General features: G+C 41.4%; 1 protein-coding gene across 1 annotated transcript in view; it reads right to left on the bottom strand.

Annotated features, from left to right (window-relative positions):
- LOC117521254 (receptor-type tyrosine-protein phosphatase delta-like) overlaps positions 1 to 24,203 on the bottom strand; it is a 188,489-nt gene that overhangs the window by 116,412 nt on the left and 47,874 nt on the right. The window contains 1 exon segment of the mRNA XM_034182585.1: positions 8,954 to 9,142. Coding sequence (XP_034038476.1) covers positions 8,954 to 9,142 — 189 coding nt within the window.

Here is a 24,203-nt window from a genome sequence, read left to right as displayed (position 1 = left end):
GGGCGCCAAACCTGCTCCGAGCAGGTTATGTTCTCGGTTAACTTGAGGTTTTCACTTAACCACTCCCTTTATAAGTACCATCCATCCACCTTCAATCACTCCGAAGACAATGCCGGCCTACCTGGATGATCCGTTTGATATTGGGGCACAAATTGTGAGGGGTTCTCTCCGCAGGGCGAGGGTTTTTAAAGACCGCCAGAATCCGCTGACATACCCGGACAATATTCTCTATGAAAGATATTGATTCTCAGCCGAGGGAATTCGTCATCTTTGTCAACTGATGGGGCCAGAAGTCTGTAACATCACCCATCATACACTGTAAAAAAAAAGACTGTTGTTTTTACAGGATAACACTGGCAGCTGTGGTTACCAGGGAAATGCTGTAAAAAAATACAGCAGTTAAATGTACAAAAAAAGAGAGCTCTTGTTTGTAGATTTAACAGTTCCTTTAATGTGTGTCAGCCGTGGTTCATTCACTGTAAATCCATATACATATTATGTCTGTAATGTTATCTACTGTGCTGCTGTATGTTTTACAGGAATTCCCTGCTAACCACAGCTGCCAGTGTTTTCCTGTACAAAAAAGTCATTTTTTACAGTGTAGCAATGCCCCGACGATCGAGCAGATAATGTGCCTTGTGCCTATATTGCCAGTGGACAATTTATGTATTCCATCGGTGATGCTGAACATCTGAGATTCGCAAGGTAGTACTTGCTCTATCTAAATTGTTGGATGCATTTGTTGTTTTCCCTGGCCATTTATTCGCAATGCAAATCAAAGAAGGGTTTTATGCAATCACGGGTAATTACTAATATCAAAATAGGTCTAATGCATGTCCATTAATTAGGCGAAGTGGGGCTTATCAAGCTATGAATATAAACCTACCGTTCTGAAGGATGTTTTTTCATATTTCATCTTCACCTGCTGCCAGATGCGTTTGGCACTGCTATTGCATCTGAAATATTGACAGGCTTAGGAATAGCAATCATACAGTCAAGGTAGCCTATTTAGGAAACATTAAATTAACCTAACATTTATTAGTAGGCCTACGCCCACTTCTGAATCGTGTTGCATCTGGGTGTAATTAATGAAAGAGGGTCATTTTTTTACACATATTAGACATTCCACAGGTTAATCATTTGGAGAACAATTGAATTGTACGTACGCATTTACCCGATCAGCAATACGTTGCCAACAAGCCTGTCTTGCTTTACTGGCAGACGATGTGTTTGATTTCCCCCTTAACATTAATTTAAATTCCTCGTAGCTCCGCATAATAATCGTGCATTCTTCTCCGGTAAAGTAAGGTGACCGCGCCATCATTGAAAAATGGTGACGTACGCTGCAACCCGCCCCTTTTATGTGAATGCACACATACTCCACTTAGGTTAACACAGGTTCAACAAATCAACATCTTATTCAGCGTTGTAGTACCGATTAACACCACTTGAGAAAACCAGGTTTTGTCAACCCCGGTTTAAGAGGTTGACCCTGGGTTACATCTGAGTAAGTTAACCCCGCTTCGTAGTACAGGCCCCAGGATCCTGAAGACTAAGATCATTCTTCTCGTTATGCGTATGCTGTCATTGCATCGTATGCTGTCGCACGGCCTCTCCCCTCCACACGGAGGCCAAAGAGAGTAATTTACCATTTTTTAAAATTTAATTTAATTTAATTTTTGTCTTGTGGATCATGGGATTTATTTTCATCACGCGCAAAATGCTGAAAAATCGACTGATATCTCTGGTAAACGATAACATGAATGAATGAGGCACTGTGACTCTTTCAACTTTTAAAATAAGATAATTGTCTTTTTGTTGCACAAAGTGCCAGCGTTCTCTGGTTCAGGCTGAGAAACACAGAGGGACTTCTTTTAAAATGGTGTGTTTCTTCAGCTACGATAAGGAACTAAAGTATTTTCAGGTGTCATTTTCCAAAATCAAGATGCTTTATGTGGATGCGTTTTCGGCAGGCTGTGATGATGAATCCAACTGAAACAAATAGGTAAGATTTAGAATTTATACTTACTCACTCAGTGTGTGAATGGCTTTAATATCTGAAACAGTTTGAACTGTTTGTATGAGGACTGCAGCCTTCAGTTGTTCAGCCAATCAATGGACAACATTGATTGGCATATTTTGACTTATGAGTAACTTACAAGAAACATGCGTCAACAATGGCATAAATTACCTACAACTTTAGTCCTACATATGCAAGATGTATCAGACATATACTGGCATGCATTGAAAATATAATGTATGCCCAAATTGTTTTGACGTATTCGCCGTATTACGACGCATATCAGCGTGCTTCAACGTGCTTTTAACTTATACAAAACTTATCCATAAGTTAGTAAATGTACTCTTGTGTATGCCAGCATTTTTAATTCAGTTGGCATACGCTGGCTAAATCGTCAAGGTGTGACAGGGGTGTTAGAACAGTGTAACACCTCTATATTTGCTGTAATTTCAATGATCACCCTTTCTTTTCCAGAAAATGACAAATCCTCTCTTCCACTCTGTTGAGATGATACCTGTTTCCCCAACTGAAGCAAAGAAGAAAAGCACTTCCACCTACCTGAAGAAGTTCAACCACAATACCACAAATCCTTGCAGCATTACCTACCCTAAGTACCTAGTTTGTGAACTCTGAATAGAGAATTGTAGCCTCCCTAAGGAGAACAGTGAAGTCCAGCAGACTGCCATCTGCTCGGTGTCCCAGAATTAATTTGGCTAGACGTCAAAATCAGAGTGTTTTGCATGAGCTTGCACACAATCTGGGTAGAGGACTTGCAAACATGGATACAACAAATGTCCCAAATGGAATGTGAGAGGGCTTTCCGAACAAGACCCTGAAAACTCCCACAGTTTGCATTAGTATCACCAGTGTTCACAGGAGGAGGTGTTTCATCACAGGGATCACTGGAAATATACCCAGAAGAGTCATAGTGTGTGGGGTCATAAGTGACTCAGCACAAGTGTGCATAGTTGCCACACAGATTAGCTGATCCTTGCAAAATTCTATGAACAAATGCAGGACAAAAAGATTGACAAATTCATGGTAGGAAACGTTTTTCCAATTAAAATGAGAAAAATGGTGCACAAAAATAAATGTCCGGGGTCATAAATGCCCCCCCCCCCCCTTGGTCTCTTGGGGGTTAAAGCAGACATGCTGTGCAAACGGCAGGGAATTCTTACAATAATAATAAATTACAGTGTAAATTTTTTTTTTTCAAAATCCAGTGCCTTCTGAGATGCACAGATCTGTATATGTTTGATCCTATTGTACCAAAACCTTATCACTCATTAATTAGCTCCTACCGCAGTTTTTCATTGTATCTTTACTGTGAAAGGCATGCTGTCAGTGTTCCTTGTGACTGAGTTTAACTTGACAACACTGAGGCGACATTAGCTAAAATCTGTTTTTTGCTAACAGCAACAAATTTCCCACTATTTGTACAACGTTTCTGTTAGTAAATAAGACAAATAAAATCTTATATTTTCCCACAATTTGTAGAACATTTCATTAAGTACATAAAGTGAATAAAATCTTATATAACAAGAGCAATCAAAGACTTCTGACGTCCACCAATCTGGATCTGGATCACCTCCAAAATTCAGTGGAGTCTTCTATGCCATAATATCTATCTGTGGTGCAAATTTGGTGAGAATCCCTGAAGTAGTTTTGAAGAAATCCTTCAAAGCTGATATAAAGGGAAATCTTTATCCAGAATCTGGATCCAGATCACCTCCAAAATTCAGTAGTGTCTTCCGTGGCCTACTATCTATTTTTGGTGAAATTTTGGTTAGAATCCATGAAGTAGTTTTGACATAATCCTTCAAAGCCTATATAAAGTGAAACTTAATCCAGAATCTGGATCTGGTTCCAGATTACCTCCAGAATTTAATGGAGTCTTCCATGGCCTAATATCTATCTGTGATGAAAATTTTGTCAAGATCCGTGCAGTAGTTTTGACATAAACCTGCTAACACACAGACAAACAGACAAATAAATAAACGCAGATGATTTTATTACGTCTTTGGCGGACGTAATAAACTGTGTTCAGGAGGTGGGATACTGATTTGCTGTTTCAAATATTCCAAATGTTCTGTTTAATTTTGTCTGACTCTCTTCCAATAGCCAATTTAATATAAATCCTTTTGTTTTCTTATAATTGATAATAAAACAGATTTTTTAAAACAATATGAAATTCTATATTCAAATAAAGAGATTTTGAATTTAGCCAGGTTAGTCCCATTGAGATCGCGATCTCTTTTGCAAGGGACACCGGGACAATTGTAAAGTTTCCAATTCACCTAACCTACATGTCTTTAAATGTGGGAGGAAACCCATGCAAACACAGGGAGAACATGCAAACACCACACAGAAAGGCCACAGGTGGGAATCGATCCCATGACCTTGCTGCTGTGAGGCAAAAGTGCTAACCACTAAGCCACTGTGCTGCCAGTATGACATAAGCACACCTCTTTGTACATCCCACCTTCAAACACAGCCTCATATGACCGTCCATGAGAAATCTATTTAAGATCCCAATTTTCTATAGGAATACAAACTTCCTATGGGCACTGCACTAGTAACACACAATGATAAAAAATACTGTAAGTTTAAATACATTGAATTGACAAGGGCTGTCATTAGAATCCATACCTCTGCCCAAATTGTCTTATCTTTTCAAAATAACAAAGTTACAAAATAAATACAAAATAACAAATTATTTTAAAACATGTTGATGCTGATAAGCCCCACACTCTTTTTACTGAGCTTTGGGGATGTGCTAGTTAGAGGTGCACAGATGCGCGGCCACGGTATAATGAGGTAGGATGACCAGTTTCTTTCCTCGCTGCATTTTACATTTCCCTACTATTAGTCAAGTACCCCTTTTAATCCAGGGTGGGCAGCGGGGGTACCAGGTGTCACTTTCACCTGGACTCCAACTCGGCGACCCTCTGCACAGAAGGCCATAACTGTAATGATGACTTATCATGCATCTATTGACTGTTTTTTATATATTTTTACAAACTTATAGATCTCTTCATTATATCTCTGTTGAGAGGGATGTAGGTTTGTGACGAGTGTTGTGTGTCTGTTTCTGTGCATAACAACTCAAAAACCAAGGGAGTGACTTTGACAAAATTTTGGACTGACCTCAACATAAGGTATATAATTGATAAAATTTTCTTCTTTTTGAATTAATTTCCTGCTATTATAGTAACTGTTCTTATGACATCACAATGATCTGAACATGTGGTGTACAAAGATCTCGTTTGTGGGATGTTGGAGTTAATAATGGTTTGACATTAATATCGCAGCAGAAATACCGTATATGCTCTCTGAATTCATGGTTTGGTTGGATGTGAACAGAAAATTCCATGCAGATTAAAATAAATAAAATCATATGTATTTTGACCTCAAGAGACCTTCAAAGATCAAACTGAAGGTCACACGACTTTAGCGGCTTGTAGCTCAGGTAATACTGCAGCATGTTTGGCTATTGTTAGTGAACTTGACTATTTAAAAGCCCATGTAACATTTTCTCTGCACGCCTGACACTTTGAAATGTAGATGTGGAGTCGCTGTGCTCTCTGAGCACTTTTGATCCAGTTTTCCTTTTATCTTTTTAACATTCTCTCCTTATGGTGCCACAAAGCACTTCTTGGCTGTTTTCCACGTAGAGAAGACACAGATTGCAGTTGAATATGCTGCAAATTGTCACAAAATATCTACTGTGCTTTAACTTGGCATTTTCAGTAAATCTATATGAAAAGTCATGGACTGCTCATAAACTGGACAAATATACTCCATGAAGTCACCCATAGGTTTTCTGAAGAGCAGATTTGAAGCTCAACTGGGGCTGTTCCAAATGTTGCCATCTTGGCAGTGTCCGAATCCCAATGTGCGTCTTATGTGCAGATGTTAAAAAGAATTATCGGCATATTGCCTCAATAACGGTGGCACCGTCAGTCAAACTAATGTCATCAAGCTACTGATGCCTGCTAATTATCATAATAGCCAAATGGTCTCTGTGTGCATGTATATTCATGCATGTGTAAGGTTTCGATCACAGAGAAACCGGGGAGCGCTGACATTTGCCGTTTGGTATGCTTATGTATTTTGGGTTAAGGATGAATGCTGTGAAAACAGAAAGTTAATAGAACTAATATTTTTGTAGAAATTAGTGATATTCATTAACAGTGAACAATGGATGTTTTGCTGCAATGCACCATGGGAGTTCGGGGTTTTGGGATTTTAAATGTTGTTATTGTGTCTCATGTTAGTTTAACAGTGTTGTTAGTGTTATTGATTTATTGTGTTTTTGGAGTTCAGTTGGTTTAATCAGTTTAGTTAAATGTCATGTTGCCACTACCATGAGTGAGTTAAGTGTCATGTTGCCGTTACCATGAGTGATAAGTGTACTGTGTTTGATGTCTTCTGCCACCGTCTCTGTTTGTGGGTGTGTAAAAATAAAAGTACCTGCTTGCGGCAGAATGTAGACAAGAAAAAAAAGTTCTGTGCATGTGCATGTGTATCACCTGGGTCAAGGATGAACACAGCCAAAACGTAACGTTGATAGGACTAAGATTTTTTTGGGAAACTACATATATTAACTAACAACACTGACCAATGGACGTTAATAATTACATTCTGGACTCACACGCCATTTCAGCAGGGGGCAGTAAATCATCTAATCATCTATATATTAAAAGTCACTCACTCATATTCAACCACTTATCCGAGATCAAGTCGCGGGGGCAACAGCTCTAGCAGGGGACCCCAGACTTCCCTCTCCCATGCCACATTGACCAGCTCTGACTGGGGGATCCCGAGGCGTTCCCAGGCCAAAGTGGAGATATAATCTCTCCAGCTAGTCCTGGGTCTTCCCTGAGACCTCCTGCCAGGAAGGCGCCCTTAAAAGTGTGTGTGATTTTATTTCGTAAGTTCAATATAAGTAAGTACATAATATAATTGTTAAAAAATACATGGATGACACAAGAAAGTGAAAACATTTATTTCCATTGTGGTCCATTTAAAAATCAAATGACAAAATAGAAGCTAAAAAAAAATAAATAATAATAATAATAATCATAATAATAGTAGTGTGTATATGATAACAAGAACCAAAACAATTTATAAATACATTAAGACAGTAAATTAACATTAAAGAATTATGTAATTAACAGAAATTAAAAGGGTAGAGTTCCTCTTCTAAAAACTGTTGAGGGCCACGAAGCCACCATGTGCCTAATTATTCATAGCTTTATGACTTAAATTAGCTTAAACTTAAGAGCTATATGTACAGTTGTTATGAAGGGAGAAACTAGCTACGGAGACCAAAACTGGTTTCGCAAAAAAAACCAAAACCAAAAACAGAAAGAAAAAAGGTTACAAACATGTTTATTTCTCATGGAAAGTTGGAGATTTTAAAATGGATCTTTGGGGATGTGACTCACTGTTGGAACCAGCCTCAAGTGGCTGGTGAAGGAACTGCAAGATTAGCTGATTCTACGGGCACAGACATGCGTTTTCTCATTTCCCTTCTAGGTGCAGCTGGGTTTCGCCTGCAAAGTCCACCTACCTCATCCCATTCATACCCACAGCTGCATAATTTCAGCAGATCACAGAGGACAAACACTAGACTTCCAGTCCACCAGCTTGAAAGTTTTAGAATTTTAAACGGATCATAGCACACTTTGCAAATATAGACATACACAAAAGGTTGCCAAAGGTCAGCAATGATTAGTCAAGGATAATGTCTGAGAGCGGACAGGACATAGCAGCTGGGAGAACATGGATGAAGCTACAAGAAAATGGTTTTGCTTCACCATCGCTTTCATTCTCCCTGAGGACAGCTGAGTGAGAAGGGCTGAGAAAATACATCTGTGACCACAAACACGGTTTTATCTATGCTGGAGAACTTACAGCAAACACAGCTGAACAAACTGTTTTAACCCCTTAACGCCTGAATTTATATAGCTGTATATAAAAAAATGTTTTGTGTGTGTTTTTGCCTTTAAGTAGATGGTAAATAATGTTGAGATTATTAATTTCACTTTTGCACAAAAACTAGATAGTAATATTGGGTATTCTGGTAATGACTTTATGTTATAATGTTATAATAATAATGATGATATGTTGCAAATTTGCGACAACGGGCATACAGGTCAATTTGGTAAGTTGCATATTTGAGTCAGAGATTGTAGCATATATGCGACGATGGGCGTTAAGGGGTTAAGCACAAGAATGTGATTTCTTCATATTCATCTCCCACTCCGTCGATTTTCACACACACCCTCTTTCCATGCTCTCCAGCAGTACACAAGCTTTCCTCCCACTCAGTCATTAATTTTCACATCTTACACTTTTGATTTGTGATCATTTCACACAAACCTCAACTGGGCGTATCCTTGGATTAGAGGCGCATCAGTTAAACATCAACAAAGTCCAAGTTACGCATCCATTCATTCTGAAGTCTGTCAATAAATAATTATTTTGGGATATAATGCATTTAATTTCAAAGCACATCTTTTCTTCAAACTGTGCATTATCATTAGAAATCAAATCCACTGAGGATAGAATATTTTATTTTTGTTTCACACCTTAAACCTGGTTTTTGATATTCATACAAAATAAAGCAAGAAGAGCTCTGCATTTGAAACCAACTTTGCGATTCTGAATGCTCCAAATGTTCAGGAAATAAATAACTAAATATGTCACTTTAAGGAATATTGCCTTGATGCTTTTATGAAAGCGGCTTTTAAAAGGTGTTACAATCCCAAAGGAGGAGCACGTAATCCCTTAATTATAATGAATACATGATAATCACCACATTTGGGACAAAATAGATTTTCCTTGATAGCAATGCTAAGATACAAAATGCATTAAGTGATTATTTTACTGTGAATTAAAATAAAAGCCCCACCCCTTCCACCTCACCTGATCGGAGTTGTTTGATGCGTCCATAGCTGCTGCTGGTATCCACGGGCAAAAAGTCTTTGAACCAAGAAATCTCTGGGTCCGGGATGCCGCTGGCAGCACACAGCATCGTGGCCATCCTTGTTCGCTCCACCACTTTCAACTGTGGACCCATGTCAATACTGGGGAAGCCGAAAGGCAGCAAGTCCTCTGGATGGAGAAAGAAAAAGAGAGGGAATTTAAAGGGGTCATGAAGTGTATCATCTGTCTTATCTACCATTTACAGCTAAATGTGGTTGGTGCTTCAAGATAAACATCTGCAAAGTTGAATAATTCTGTATCTGTGCATGAAGAAACTCCTCGACTATATGTGTAGTGCATGTCTCTAATGACTCATTTTGAATTCTGTGACATATGTCACAGAAGTCTAGGTTTGAAGCCCTGCTGGCTGTGTAAGACACACTCACTGAGCCAGCCTGTGCTTTAAGTGACACGCCCACACGATCTGTGCAAAATAACACGAGAAATGTTAACTGTCTGAAAGGAGTGCGAACAGGAGCTCTATCTCCAAGTTAAAAAAAAAAAAATGGCACTTTATTTAGGAGAAACTACAAAATGGTATTTTATTTTTGAGACTTTTTTTTTGCCCCGAGCTTTAATATATCTGCTTTGCAGCTGGTCTGCTCTGTGTCAGTCTGATCCCGTCAGATCTCAGAAGCTAAGCAGAGCAGGATCTGGTTGGTACTTGGATGGGAGACCTCTCTGGAACACCAGCGGCTGTGTGTGTTTCTCCGGGTAAAACTGGAGTTGCATCAGGAAGGGCATCCGGCGTAAAACTTGTGCCAATTACCAATGCGGATCTGGCTCTATTTGCTGTGGCGACCCCGAACAAAAAACCGGGAGCAGCTGAATGAGTAGCAACAACTTTAATATATCTGCTTTAAAATTAGTGATGTGTCATTCAATTTTGATCAAAAACGTAGTTTTGAATTACTGGTAATTCAAAAATGGCCATTTCTTTATGGTAAAAATTTCTATCTCCTGGATTCTTATCTGGATTTGGGTCATCACCAAAAATGCAATGGCTTATTCCTCTTATTAAAACAAATAGCCCCTAAAAGTTTCAAAGAATGCGGCCCTTCAGAAATAATCCAAACAATGAATGAATGAATCAGTTAAAAGTTAGTCTCTGCATGACAAACCTATGAAGCATCAGTCTGTGAAGTTTATAAGGATTCACAAATTTTGCAACCAAAGATTCAGTGACACCTCACACATATTTGAGGTTCTCATTGGCACAACAAGTCCCTGGTTCAGTCAGCCATCCTAGACTGAAAACACAATTCTCATCAGTCATGCTTTTATAGTGTCAACAGAATAAATCAGCAGGATAAAAAATAAGACAAGTAACATTTCAGTGTTTATTCTAATAGAAGACTAATGCAGATGTTTAAACATTTGAACTAGGCAGTTTTCGGATGTGACAAAGGGTTTTTTTTTTCCCATTAAGCTCTTGCAGAAAAGCAACTGTGAAACTTGGCTCCAAAAAAGTGCAGCTGCCTCAGTCCCACAAGATTACTGCTGTTCATATCACAGTAATGTCTGAGAAAGTCAGGAATAGAACCAGCGTTCACTGCACAGATCTGGCTCATCTCCAGTGAGCTTCATAAACAAATCCTTAAGGCTGGTTTTTACTTCTGCACAGCAGTGTGACCTCTGGTCAAAACACAGAAGAGAATTATGGTGAGTAGAGGCTTTTTGATGTGTTTACGGGCAGCCCCCAAATCTCAAAGGCACAGCGTCCACTGCACATTAAAAAAGCAGATTGGTTGGACTTCCAGCCATGGTCTGGTGACATTCTTGAACTTCAACAGAATAACAGAGTAGATGCAGAAGCTTAATGTTGACATCAAACATCAGGAAGCACAGACAAACTTTAACACACAGGAAAACCAGGTAATTGTTCTTTTTATTTCTTCCAAGAAGATAGTATTTTCATAGCTGTTTGTCTGTCCGTCTATTTGCCAGCAGGGGCATCTTTAAAAGTCATGAGTAAATTTCAAAGAAATGCGGTGGAGAGGCCTCAGGTTAAAGAAGAGGTGATTAAATTTCAGTACACATCAAGAGCATCTCCGGATATGTTGGAACACGTTTTTGAGCTTTGATTTTTGATTCTGATCCCTTTGACCCTGATTTAATCTTTGATTTCTGATCTTGATATCATATAGCCTGTAATCAGGACTGCTACTTAGTTCAGCAATCAAGATCAAAGGTGAGGATCTCCATCATGATCCTAATTCCTCTGATCTTCACCAAAGCATCAAATCAAAACAGACAGATGGACCCACAAATTCCAACCAAAACATAACCTATTTGCTGAAGGTGAAATGCCACGAATCAATAATTAGAATGAATTAACAGGATCACAGTTCAGAAACTGAGCTCAAAGATCAGTCCAAAATTTGGTGATCAGGATCAATGGCAATGATAAAAGATCACCATTCAAAGATGAGTGATCAGGATAAAAGATCAGTACAAGGATTTAAGAGTCGTAGAGAAGAGATCAAATGAATAACCATCTCAAATCAAAGGAAGTGTCAACAGCGATGTATACAGAGACCCTGGTAGAGGTATAATTATGTGATTTTCCTGCAAGATATAACATGCTATGCTATGTTATGCTATGCTATTCTAACAGGATCCACTCTGAGATTTTTCGACTCCATTTTCTGATCCTCTATGTACTGCAGCCCTAGTGGTAATGTCACAATATAGCAAACCAAAACTTTGTGATCCAGTCTTCCACACCCGTACTCTTGCTCTCCCTATCTCTTTGTAAAGGACAAAGCAAGGAGCGACCCTTTTTTGCATTTAAAGACCAGCTAAGCTAACAGGCTAACCTCAGTTTGAGTGTTTATCAAATTATATTTTTGGGGACTGCGCGGCAGTTCTCATAATGATTTGCTTTGGTGTGGACATTAAAAGTTATGAGCTGCTTATTTTTTCAGCAATCGTGCATTAAATACCATGAGAATTTAATTCAGCGTGAATATTATAGCAGAGATGTCACCAGTCACCATGCCAACTTTGGTGTTGATCGCTTGATCGCAGTGGAAGTTCACTCCCAACACAAATCATGTCGCATACATACATACATATGGGCTATTTCATATATATAGATGATGCCTTTAAAATTAGAATACAAGCTACTGTTTAGCAAGAAAGATTAAAGATTAAAAGGGGAGCAATAAAGAGAGTGACAAAAGGATATAGGGAGGATGGGGGCGTCATTTAAACAATCTAGGACAGTTTGTACCCTACATTTACGAAATTTACATATGCAATAACATGGATAGTGTTGATTTGCACATTTCTAAACACCAAAGTTTGGTTTATCAGCGTGCACAGACACAGGGTTGACCATCATGTATGATGAATTCTTCATTTCTTCATGGTGAAATCCAAGACTTGCTTGCACGGGTGGCAATGTGAGAGCCACTGTTCCCCCCTTTAGCATCTGCAGGATCTTGAAAGTGGATATATTCATGAAGACAGTGAAGCCACTGTATCTGTGCTCATCAAAGCAGCACGCTCCTTCTATGGCTACTCATTTGCCACACTTTATTCAACATGCATTACAACTAAAGTAGGTCTTCTATACCAATGGAGTTCTAGTAACAGTGGGGTTTAGCATGTTTCTGACAAATGGGCATAAACATACTGCCCAGCCAGCAGGAGTCATATTTAAACACTGACACATACACACACTAACCTAGAAACACAGGTGTAGGCTGTGGATTTTCCTTGACATGGCTCAGTTTTAAGTGCCAGTAATGATTTCTGTCTAATAACTATGCGGAAAGCTGCTCAGAAACAGCAGCAGCAATTAGAAAGCTGGGCTCAAGAGGCGGGGCCGAGCACTGGGGGTAATAAGGACTTGTTAGCTGTAATTGTTAAAGTGTACCAACGATTAGGGAGGCCAGTCTGGGATGTGTCCATGTGCGTCTGGATATGTCTGATTACATTGGTGTTGAGTGGATAAATGTGCGGCTGTGTACATGTTTGTTTCTCAAGCTGAGTTCTGATTAACATCTTCACAGGTTTGCGTGACGTGTAGAAAAATGTACAGTGACAGGTCTAAACATATCCGCATGCACAGAAGAGGCAAAGGCCTGCTCTCTAGTTTGCATACACATATGAAAACTTTCACCGCTGAACGGGATGAAGCCTCTCGGTGACAACAGTCCAGATGGCCGGACACGTAATCAGGCATCCATCAGCCCTCCTGCTTCCTCCTCTCCTTAACCTTTTTAGCCATTTTCTTGTTTGCACGTCTCCCCCATACCTGGAGCTGTAATTATACATTCTGCTTTCTTACAGCAGAAAAACAAATTTGCAAGAAGGCACTTTGTTTGGCTAATAAGTCAAGCAAGCAGAAGCTTCCCGATTGTCAAGCACAACAAATTCTGCTCAAAGTTTGCTCGCTCGAGCCTGACAAATCTGTATGGTACAGAGCTAAATCCAACCCGCAATCCAAGACACAGACCTCAGCCATGTCAACTGTCTGTGAGTTTTTCCTCTGCTCCCCTAGCTTGTTCTCCGGGCTCCTGCAGCTATCACCACATGATAGACGTGTACCATCTGCTTGCACAAATTCCGTAAGAGAAGCTCAGCGGCGTATTGGGCGTATTGTTAGCTTTAGTGACACTGTGATGTTCGGGAATGAGGGAATGTTGCTAATGTTGGAATTTAAAGGGTAGACCAATGCCATAGTGCGGGATGAGGAGCTCAGAATCAAAGCTCAGAGAAGATTCTCCTGATGATGCGGAGCCTTACGGCAATGGCGGGCAATAGAGCGTCAGCTCACACTTCATATCAACCTTCTGACACTGGCTGAGCAGACATATGGGCTTATACCCTGACCCCATTCAACCTCACCAAACGCCACCTGCCTCCCCGCCACACCATAACCATCGCTATCTAATCAATACTAATGATCCACCTGAATGGAGGCCAGAGGAAGGTCCATTGATGAAACAGAGAGGAAGCAAAAGGAGGAAGAAGGGGGAGATCGATGGGCAGGTCAGGAGGGGAGCTCCCCTGAGGCAAGGAATATGCAAGGCCTAGATCTGCAACAACCCACCCCTCTCCTGAGACAGCTCAGATGGTCTTTTTATCACCCCGCTGGCTACCGCTACATGAACTCCCTGGCTGTTAATTAGAGTACAGCACTGCAGCGAGTGTACACAGTGCATCTGTGTGTTTTTTATAAGGTGGAGCTTGGCTGTTTTCCACTCAGGTCTGTAAATACGGAATGTACAACATAAAGGTTGACAGATACATTTTAAGACATAACTCTATATACACCTTGGCTCAAAACATTCATATTTATTTTACCCCTACTGCACAAATCCCATGATATCAAACAATATGAATAAGTCATTTAGAATGTCTACTTGGTTTCTATTAATGGACTGCATTTTTATTTGATCTAGATGTTGGAAATTCCTTCCAATGATGCTGCACATTCACCCATATTGATGTCAATGTGCTGCCATGCAAAGCACTCTATGGTACCTTAGTAAGTTACCTGTCTGGCTAGGAATCAAACCAATTGAACTCTGGTCACCTCTGCTTACCTACAGGATACCGTATATAGCTAATGTAACACTTAGAAAATTACTTATTACATCCGCCAAGGATGTAATAAAATCATCAGCATTTATTATTTATGTATTTATTTATTTGTATGTCTACTCCATATTAGGCCATGGAAGACTCCATTAAATTTTGGAGGTGATCTCAATCAGGATCTGGATTCTGAATCAAGTTTCACGTTATATAGGCCCAATTTTCACCAAATTTGCACCACAGATAGATATTAGGCCATGGAAGACTCCATTGGATTTTTGAGGTGATCTCAATTACGATCCGGACTCTGAATCAAGTTTCACTTTATACAGACTTGATTTTCACCATATTTGCACCACAGATAGATATTAGACCATGGAAGACTCCATTGAAATTTGGAGGTGATCTGGATCCGGATCCAGATTCTGGACCTTGTTGTGATTTGGGGCTATATAAATTAAAATAAATTGAAATTGAAACTGACTTGAAACTGCCATCCAGGAACCAAGGTGGTGCAGTGGGATGGTGTATATGGTGATGTAGAGTTCCAGCACATGCTCCCAGAACCAATGCAGCTGTTAAACGCAACACGGCACTGGTTCTACAGGTATGCTGTTTAAGTCAGCCAAATTTCCCCAAATTAACCCAAAAGCTTGAAGAAGCATTAAATGTGATTCCACAGATAGATAGACATATAGTCAGTGAGTCGTGGACACTGTGGTGCAGAATCAGGAGCCACAGGTACCCAACCAGGCTCCTGGATGAGTCAGCGGCTGCTTGAAATAGATACTGCGGGCATGGCCTTGATCACACAATTCACCAAATGAATCATTCATCAAACACAAACACTGCTGCACAAAACTAACGCTTACTTTCCATCTCCCACTTAAATTAGCCAGACAGCCTATGGAAAAATACACAATTGTGTACATAAACAGTGTGTGTGTCAACAGCGTTTGAGGGAACATTGGCAAGGACCAACCACTATTGTTCCCTGGGGCTCAGTGTGAGGCTGAGAGTGTGTGTTTTTGGCCTTGTTGTGTTTGCAGTAAGGCAATCGGGCCCCGTGCCGAATACCGGGCAGTGAAGCCAACCAGATCTGGGCAACTATGCAATTCATTCGTGCGTATAGACACACACAAACACACACACGCTTACACACAGTCAAAAAACATAATGCGTGTGAAGCAAACAAACAAACACGAATCCAGTTTTTCTTTCTCCGTCCCTTTTTGTGGCGCTCTCTCTTTCTCACACACAAACGCCCGTCACTATCCTACAGAAAATCGCTGCTTGTGCTGCTTGTCTTTTCATGTTCTGGTTCATTTCCAGTGGGGAAATGGCTGCATGCATGAAAGAAGCCTGACTAAAAGCTGATCTCAGGGAGCCTGATTCAGGATTAATCTGCCTCTGCTCAGCAGTCTTCAGAGGCTGTAATGCTTTGACTCCTATAGACTGCAGGAGGGCTGAAGGGGAGCACTTTAAATGCTAATGGGGTTCTATGATAATAGATCACAATATAACGCAGAGTCAGACGAACTACTGTAGCACCAAAAATCCTGAACCCCTTCTGCTTCTTCTCAGTGATCCTACCGGATCACTATCCGTGCACATCCCCCTGTGTGATCAGTGCCACACAAGGCATGTGTGCATGCATGAAAAAAAAAAAGAAACTGCACGGAAGAAACACCATAAAGATGAAGGAATATCTGTGATGAAAGTGCTGCTGCTCCACTCAAGGAGTGTAATCCTCTTGCAGGCTGAGTTTAGCTCTCAGTTGTTTCCAAGCTGAAATGCCGCTTGAGCCGCCAGCCTGCTAATGCAGTAGACACCTGGGGGGAAGGGGGGGATCACTGATTTGACTCCATGTTGTTCATATAAAGAGTGTTTGTCTTAGTAGCAGAACATCTCTCCCCCGCTCCGCTCTCTCACCCTGTTCCTCCCCGATCCTGTCAACCTTTCTCTTAAATGGGACACTGAGAGGTGAGTATAATCAGGATTACTCTGTAGAAATAAAGCACGCACAGAGTTCTAAACAAAGAATCCACGTGTTTACACACGTGCACAATCATGATGCAGCAATGGGAACCTCTCGCCCACCCGAGGTTTTCAAACCACGCACAGAACTGCAGATATATACATGTCTCCAAAGGGCGGAACAACCGCACACAGATGCAGTGTCCGCAGGAAAAAAGAACGGCTCGGGTTGAAGGGGATGGAGCCAGTTTGGAAGGGGGAGGTGGAGAAGTGGTGGTGGGTGGGCAGAGAGCCTGCAAATGCAAAGAGGAAGACAGATTATGGACAGACAATACAGGTCAGAGAGAACGTATGACTGAGAAAATGAAAGAATGAATAAAACAAGAGAGAAGAAATTAGGGCTCAAGGGCTAAAGAAGAGGCTGTTCGATTTCTAAGAGAGGAACGGGGAGGACAGGGGAATGAGACAATGGGATAAGTGAGGTAACGGGAAGGGCGATGTGTTGTGATGCTGGTGAAGGCAAACACACAAACATGTGAACATCTTCCTGACCATAACCCACCGCATCTCCATCCATTAGGTAGCCTATAGAGCAGTAACTCATATCCTGTGGCCAACCACAGCACACTCACCCTGTAGACAGCTACGATTAGTGTTGGACACATTTTGTCCTCAGTGGAAGTGGGTAGGTTTGGTTTATGCTTTCTAGTTCTGTGGCTGATAAAGCTTTTCTCTGGTGAACCGTGTTTTCAAAAGACAGTTTTTGTCGACTGTTCTGCACTTAAAAAACATCCTTGCATGACAGTCTGTTTTGTAGTGTGTTAGTCTTGATGTCTAAGATTGTACAGTAATGCAGCTTTGGTGACATGCTGGAAAAAACCCCTACTATTTCTCAAAGTCTTTCTCAAACTGTGTTTCCTGATACAATGTTGTGTCTTGTGCATCTTTTTCTAATAAGCATCACAGCCCTGCCCTGTGTCCAATTACTCAATATGCACTAAACTTGCTTAGGAATCAGCTACCCAGTTGTTACTGTAGTGTGTACTAGAAGGAGGTGAGCAAGTAGTAGGGACACAATTTGGACCTATTCAATTTCAAATTCAATTCAATTTATTTTCATTTATATAGCGCCAGTCGCAACAAAGTTCCCTCAAGGCGCTTCACACAAGTAAGGTCTAACCTTACCAACCCCCAGAACAAGCACACAGGTGACAGTGGTAAGGAAAAACTCCCTTTGAGGAAGAAACCTCGAGCAGACCAGACTCAAAGGGGTCACCCTCTGCTTGGGCCATGCTACAAATTACAAAACAATTCACAAAACAAATAAACACGCAACAAAAATATAAACAGCAACACTTTTGGTTTTGCTCCCATTTTGTATGAGATGAACTCAAAGATCTAAAACTTTTTCCACATACACAATATCACCATTTCCCTCAAATATTGTTCACAAACCAGTCTAAATCTGTGATAGTGAGCACTTCTCCTTTGCTGAGATAATCCATCCCACCTCACAGGTGTGCCATATCAAGATGCTGATTAGACACCATGATTAGTGCACAGGTGTGCCTTAGACTGTCCACAATAAAAGGCCACTCTGAAAGGTGCAGTTTTGTTTTATTGTGGGGGATACCAGTCAGTATCTGGTGTGACCACCATTTGCCTCATGCAGTGCAACACATCTCCTTTGCATAGAGTTGATCAGGTTGTCAATTGTGGCCTGTGGAATGTTGGTCCACTCCTCTTCAATGGCTGTGCGAAGTTGCTGGATATTGGCAGGAACTGGTACACACTGTCGTATACGCCGGTCCAGAGCATCCCAAACATGCTCAATGGGTGACATGTCCGGTGAGTATGCCGGCCATGCAAGAACTGGGACATTTTCAGCTTCCAAGAATTGTGTACAGATCATTGCAACATGGGGCCATGCATTATCCTGCTGCAACATGAGGTGATGTTCTTGGATGTATGGCACAACAATGGGCCTCAGGATCTCATCACAGTATCTCTGTGCATTCAAAATGCCATCAATAAAATACACTGTGTTCTTCATCCATAACAGACGCCTGCCCATACCATAACCCCACCGCCACCATGGGCCACTCGATCCACAACATTGACATCAGAAAACCACCCACACGACGCCACACACGCTGTCTGCCATCTGCCCTGAACAGTGTGAACCGGGATTCATCCGTGAAGAGAACACCTCTCCAATGTGCCAAACGCCAGCAAATGTGAGCATTTGCCCACTCAAGTCGGTTATGATGACGAACTGGAGTCAGGTCGAGACCCCGATGAGGACGACGAGTATGCAAATGAGCTTCCCTGAGACGGTTTCTGACAGTTTGTGCAGAAATTCTTTGGTTATGCAAACCGATTGTTTCAGCAACTGTCCGAGTGGCTGGTCTCAGACAATCTTGGAGGTGGACATGCTGGATGTGGAGGTCCTGGGCTGGTGTGGTTACACGTGGTCTGCGGTTGTGAGGCTGGTTGGATGTACTGCCAAATTCTCTGAAACGCCTTTGGAGACGGCTTATGGTAGAGAAATGAACATTCAATACACGAGCAACAGCTCTGGTTGACATTCCTGCTGTCAGCATGCCAATTGCACGCTCTCTCAAATCTTGCGACATCTGTGGCATTGTGCTGTGTGATAAAACTGCACCTTTCATTGTGGCCTTTTATTGTGGGAAGTCTAAGGCACACCTGTGCACTAATCATGGTGTCTAATCAGCATCTTGATATGGCACACCTGTGAGGTGGGATGGATTATCTCAGCAAAGGAGAAGTGCTCACTATCACAGATTTAGACTGGTTTGTGAACAATATTTGAGGGAAATGGTGATATTGTGTATGTGGAAAAAGTTTTAGATCTTTGAGTTCATCTCATACAAAATGGGAGCAAAACCAAAAGTGTTGCGTTTATATTTTTGTTGAGTGTACCTATTGCAATGCTGTTATCTTACCTGTCCTTTGACCCGGATGTTTAAACCCCCACCACACTCCGCCATGTTCCCACTACACCCTCAAAAATTGGGTGAACACAGCAAGAAATTATACAACGTAGTAGGAATGCAGAAGGAATGTGGTATGGTCGTGGAGGATGTGGTCAAACTTTGGACATGTTTCCAAAATGTGGTCAAATCAGGACGCAATAAGAAGCTAATAAGGACATAATAATGACGTAACTAAAATCTAGTAGGGATTTCATCTGCATTGCCACTGGGTTGTGACTGTGTTGTTGCCATGTCACTGGATTTCTCACTGTGATCTCTCCACGCTTGTGCTCTAACCATGGTATGTTTTTTGATTGTAGGAAGAAATGTCAAGCAGATCAGACTCAGAGGGGTGGTCATCTGTGTAGGCCACACAACCAATAACAATTTGACAAATAATACAAAGCACAACAAAGAATTGCAAAACATACACCAGAGAAGAGGCACCTGAGCAACAGGTACTCATAAAATCCAATGTTTATATTAGTTAATAATTCAAACATTTAAGCATTAAACAAAATGAATCTGTGAAGTGGAATACAATTAAGATCACGAGTCAGCTGGCAATTCTGATTTTTAGATCATGTTCTAGTCAGATGTTCTAGTCTGCCAGAGTTTGGCCCCTTGATTATTCCAAGAAAACGCATCCATTCACACAATCAGCATGTCCCAGCAGAGGGCGCTCCATGGGATCCGCACTTCAGGGTTTAATTCATAATATCTTAACAGTTCTTTCAGAGCTCATCACATGTACGCCACATTTGCAACAGGTTCTCACCACGTCAACGTCATGTTCTGAGAATTTAATATAAATGCCACTTCTAATTTCACACACCATCTCTTTTGTTTCAACTGATAATCTGTATGAGTAGAATGTTTTCTACAAACATAAATGCACATAATATGTACATTTCCCAAAGCAACTTATAACACAAAAAGTGCACACAATGATGATCCAATCAGCACCATGGCCAGCTCATGAATAGTACCTCATAGTGGTAGACTGTATTTGACTGGTGTAGACACAAGGGAACTTGCAGCATGTAGGAAGAACACAGTAAGAAGTGTGATCATGTGCCTAGTAAGAAAATAGTAGGAGTACTTTAGATGCACTGAGAACCTAGCAGGGATGTAGTAAGGATTAGTACAGGGGTGGCCAAGTTCGGTCCTCGAGAGCCACATTCCTGACAGTCTTAGTTGTCTCCCTGCTCCAACACACCTGAATCCAATGAAAGACTCGTTAGCAGACTTTTAATGAGCCTTTCATTGGATTCAGGTGTGTTGGAGCAGGGAGACAACTAAGAGTGTCAGGAATGTGGTTCTCGAGCACCGAACTTGGCCACCCTTGGATTAGTATGTACTTGAAAACTGTACATTTTTCCATTTTGGCCATGTCTGTGTTCATGAAAGGTTTCAGAACACAATGTGGTCTTCATGGTCTTTATCAGAGTGTGATGGGGGCCTTAAAGATGATACGCATGTGCATATAAGGTCCTATTTTGCAACAGCCAACTTTTTAAAGTTGTTACTGATGTATGAGGTCTGTTAGAAAAGTATCTGATCTTTTTATTTTTTTCAAAAACCATATGGATTTGAATCACGTGTGATTGCATCAGCCAAGCTTGAACCTTCGTGCGCATGCGTGAGTTTTTTCACGCCTGTCGGTTGCGTCATTGGCCTGTGAGCAGGCTTTGTGTGAGCACTGGTCCACCCCTCTTGTCGTTTTTTATTGCGAATAAATGTCTGAACGATTTGGAGCTTTGCTGCATCAATTTTTTTCCAGAAATTGTGAGAGACCTCCAGGTGGACACCGTTCGGAAAATTAATATGGCTTTCAGGGACAATTTTATGGGGATTGCACAGATTAAGGAGTGATCCAGATGGTTTAAAGACCGCCCACAACTGCTGAGAGCGCGCCGCGCTCCGAGCGCCGAGCGACAGGCTCAAACCCCGCTGAAACAACCTGATCATTTCCAACGTGAAGGCTTTGTTGATCCGGGACGTCGTCTGACTTTCACAAAAAGGCAGAAGGTGTGGACATCAGCACTTTTTTGGCACATTCCACTGTTACAGGAGTTTTTTTCATGGAAAGAAAAGTGGAGGGACACGCCACTGAACCGTTCATGACGCGGCACAAAACCACCTCCGTGTTGGTCTCTCAGGACGGCTTTCAGGTGGATTTCACACGGCTGTCAGTTGCTTTTCAGTCGTGTGATTATCCGAGAAATTGAGCATGAGCTGGACCTGCCCCAACATGTCCTGTGAGGCTTCATCACGGCATTGCTTTGCGCCATGCGGCTCCACTGCAACGCGCGGAATTCCGCTCCTCTTTCCATGACAAAAACTCCTGTAACAGTGGAATGTGCCGTTCATTTCTAAACTGGACGCTGTCTTGATCCGGTATGTCGTCTGACTAGTACAGGAATTGTGAAAAGACGTGGACATCAGCACTTTTTCGGCACATTGAGACAGACGTGCGGAGGAGCTCTGTGCATTGCGGTGGAGCCGCATGGCGCAAAGCAATGCCGTGATGAAGCCTCACAGGACATGTTGGGGCATGTCCAGCTCATGCTCAATTTCTTGGATAATCACACGACTGAAAAGCAACCGACAGCCGTCTGAAATCCACCTGAAAGCCGTCCTGTGAGACCAACATGGAGGTGGTTTTGTGGCGCGTCATGAACTGTTCCGTGGCGCATCCCTCCGCTTTTCTTTCCATGAAAAAAATCTCCTGTAACGGTGGAATGTGCCGCAAAAGTGCTGATGTCCACGCCTTCTGCCTTTTTGTGAAAGTCAGACGATGTCCCAGATCAACAAAGCCTTCACTTTGGAAATGATCTGGTTGTTTCAGCAGGGTTTGAGCCTGTCGATCGGCGCTCGGAGCGCGCCGCGCTCTCATCAGTTGGGGGTGGTCTTTAAACCGTCTGGATCACTCCTTAATCTGTGTAATCCCCATAAAATCGTCCCTGAAAGCCATATTAATTTTCCGAACGGTGTCCACCTGGAGGTTTCTCACAGTTTCTGGAAATAAATTGATGCAGCAAAGCTCCAAATCGTTCAGATATTTATTCGCAATAAAAAAACGATGAGAGGAGTGGACCAGTGCTCACACAAAGCCTGCTCACAGGCGAATGATGCAACCGACAGGCGTGAAAAAACTCACGCATGCACACGAAGGTTCAAGCTTGGCTGATGCAATCACACGTGATTCAAATCCATATGGTTTTTGAAAAAAATAAAAAGGTCGGATACTTTTCTAACAGACCTCGTATATTTGTACAATTCCATGGCCCCTTGGACACCACAACTTTTTCATATATACCTGCTATCACCTTAGAATTTTCCTATGAAATTCTTCTTTGGTTACCAAGCTACAGCTGTCTCATGAGTTTGCATACTGTAGTCCATTCATGGAGGTAGTAGATAATCCAATTACCATTCCTCTACTACTAAATGCCTACAGAGTATTCAGATAACCTACAGATTGTGAAATAGTGCTTTCTTGCCTCCAGTGTAGTAAGATAGTATGAGTATTTGGATGCAGTCCTGGATTTTGCGCACACACTGTCTGACTGTGTGGAATGATGGCACACAGAAACATCTAAGAGAAAATTTTAAACCAGACAGGCTTGTCCTTGAAGTCTAGCTGATGGAGTAATGTGGTTTAGTCTGAAGCTGTGTGTGCAGAGATGATGGGCTTGCTAACAGATGGACAGGAGTCTATTCCCTGGGCTACCAGCCTTCTGTTTACCACACAGCCCTGCCAACTCCATAATCCTCATCCATCTCGAGTAATTTTACACCCCCTCCACCACTCCTTCCACATCTCATTTAATCTCAATTGTTTCACACCACTCTATCATTTTACTTAAAGTATCCCCACCCTCAGCCTCCGTCAGCCTCTGTCTTCACCTCTCCTTGACCTCACTCTCCTTCTATTTCCTCTCTTCCTCAATTTTCCCCTCGTACAAAAGTGTTCTTTGCCAAACTGAGGTCTAATCCCCAGATTTTTCTCCGTGTAGTAACAGCCCGAGCAGCCATGTCTGCAGCCACAATGACTGGATGATCAGTGGAAAGGCTGAATCCCATTTTGATTGATAACTATAGGAATGTGAGAATTAGTTTGCACATTTTTGCATATTTATGCATTTTATTTATGCCAAAGTGTTTTATGTGCACTATAAATCAGTCTGTTTTAAAGGTGCACATTAGATATCATGTTTATACAGTGCTACCAAACTAAAACAAAAAACAAAACAAAACAGCCGCAGCAAACAAAATTAGTCAAAATCTGCAGAAAGACAATAGATCCGGAGGAAACTGGTGTTTTGGATGCAGGAACATTCACAGAGAAGAACACTGGATTAGACGTTATGTGAGAAGATCTCGGTGAGTTACTCTCTGTTTCATTCTTCAGTAAGTGTTTAAAAGTCATCGCCCGTTAATTAACGTCCCAGTCTGCAACACAACATCAAAGTATTCATGATTATAAGTCTATCCAGACATATGTGGTAATCAGTGGTTACTGATGTATTTTATTCATGAAAATTAGTGACAGAAAAACTGAAGCGTTTTGAACCACTGAATCAATATGAAGCAAAGGTTCAGTGTTTTGAAGCTTTTCATACAATTTGATATGGTGACATCTACTGGCCAATCTTTAA

The sequence above is a fragment of the Thalassophryne amazonica genome, chromosome 12, assembly GCF_902500255.1.
Source record: "Thalassophryne amazonica chromosome 12, fThaAma1.1, whole genome shotgun sequence".
Classification (NCBI taxonomy): domain Eukaryota; kingdom Metazoa; phylum Chordata; class Actinopteri; order Batrachoidiformes; family Batrachoididae; genus Thalassophryne; species Thalassophryne amazonica.
Note: the sequence above shows the minus strand (reverse complement) of the source record. Positions and strands in the feature narration are given on the sequence as shown.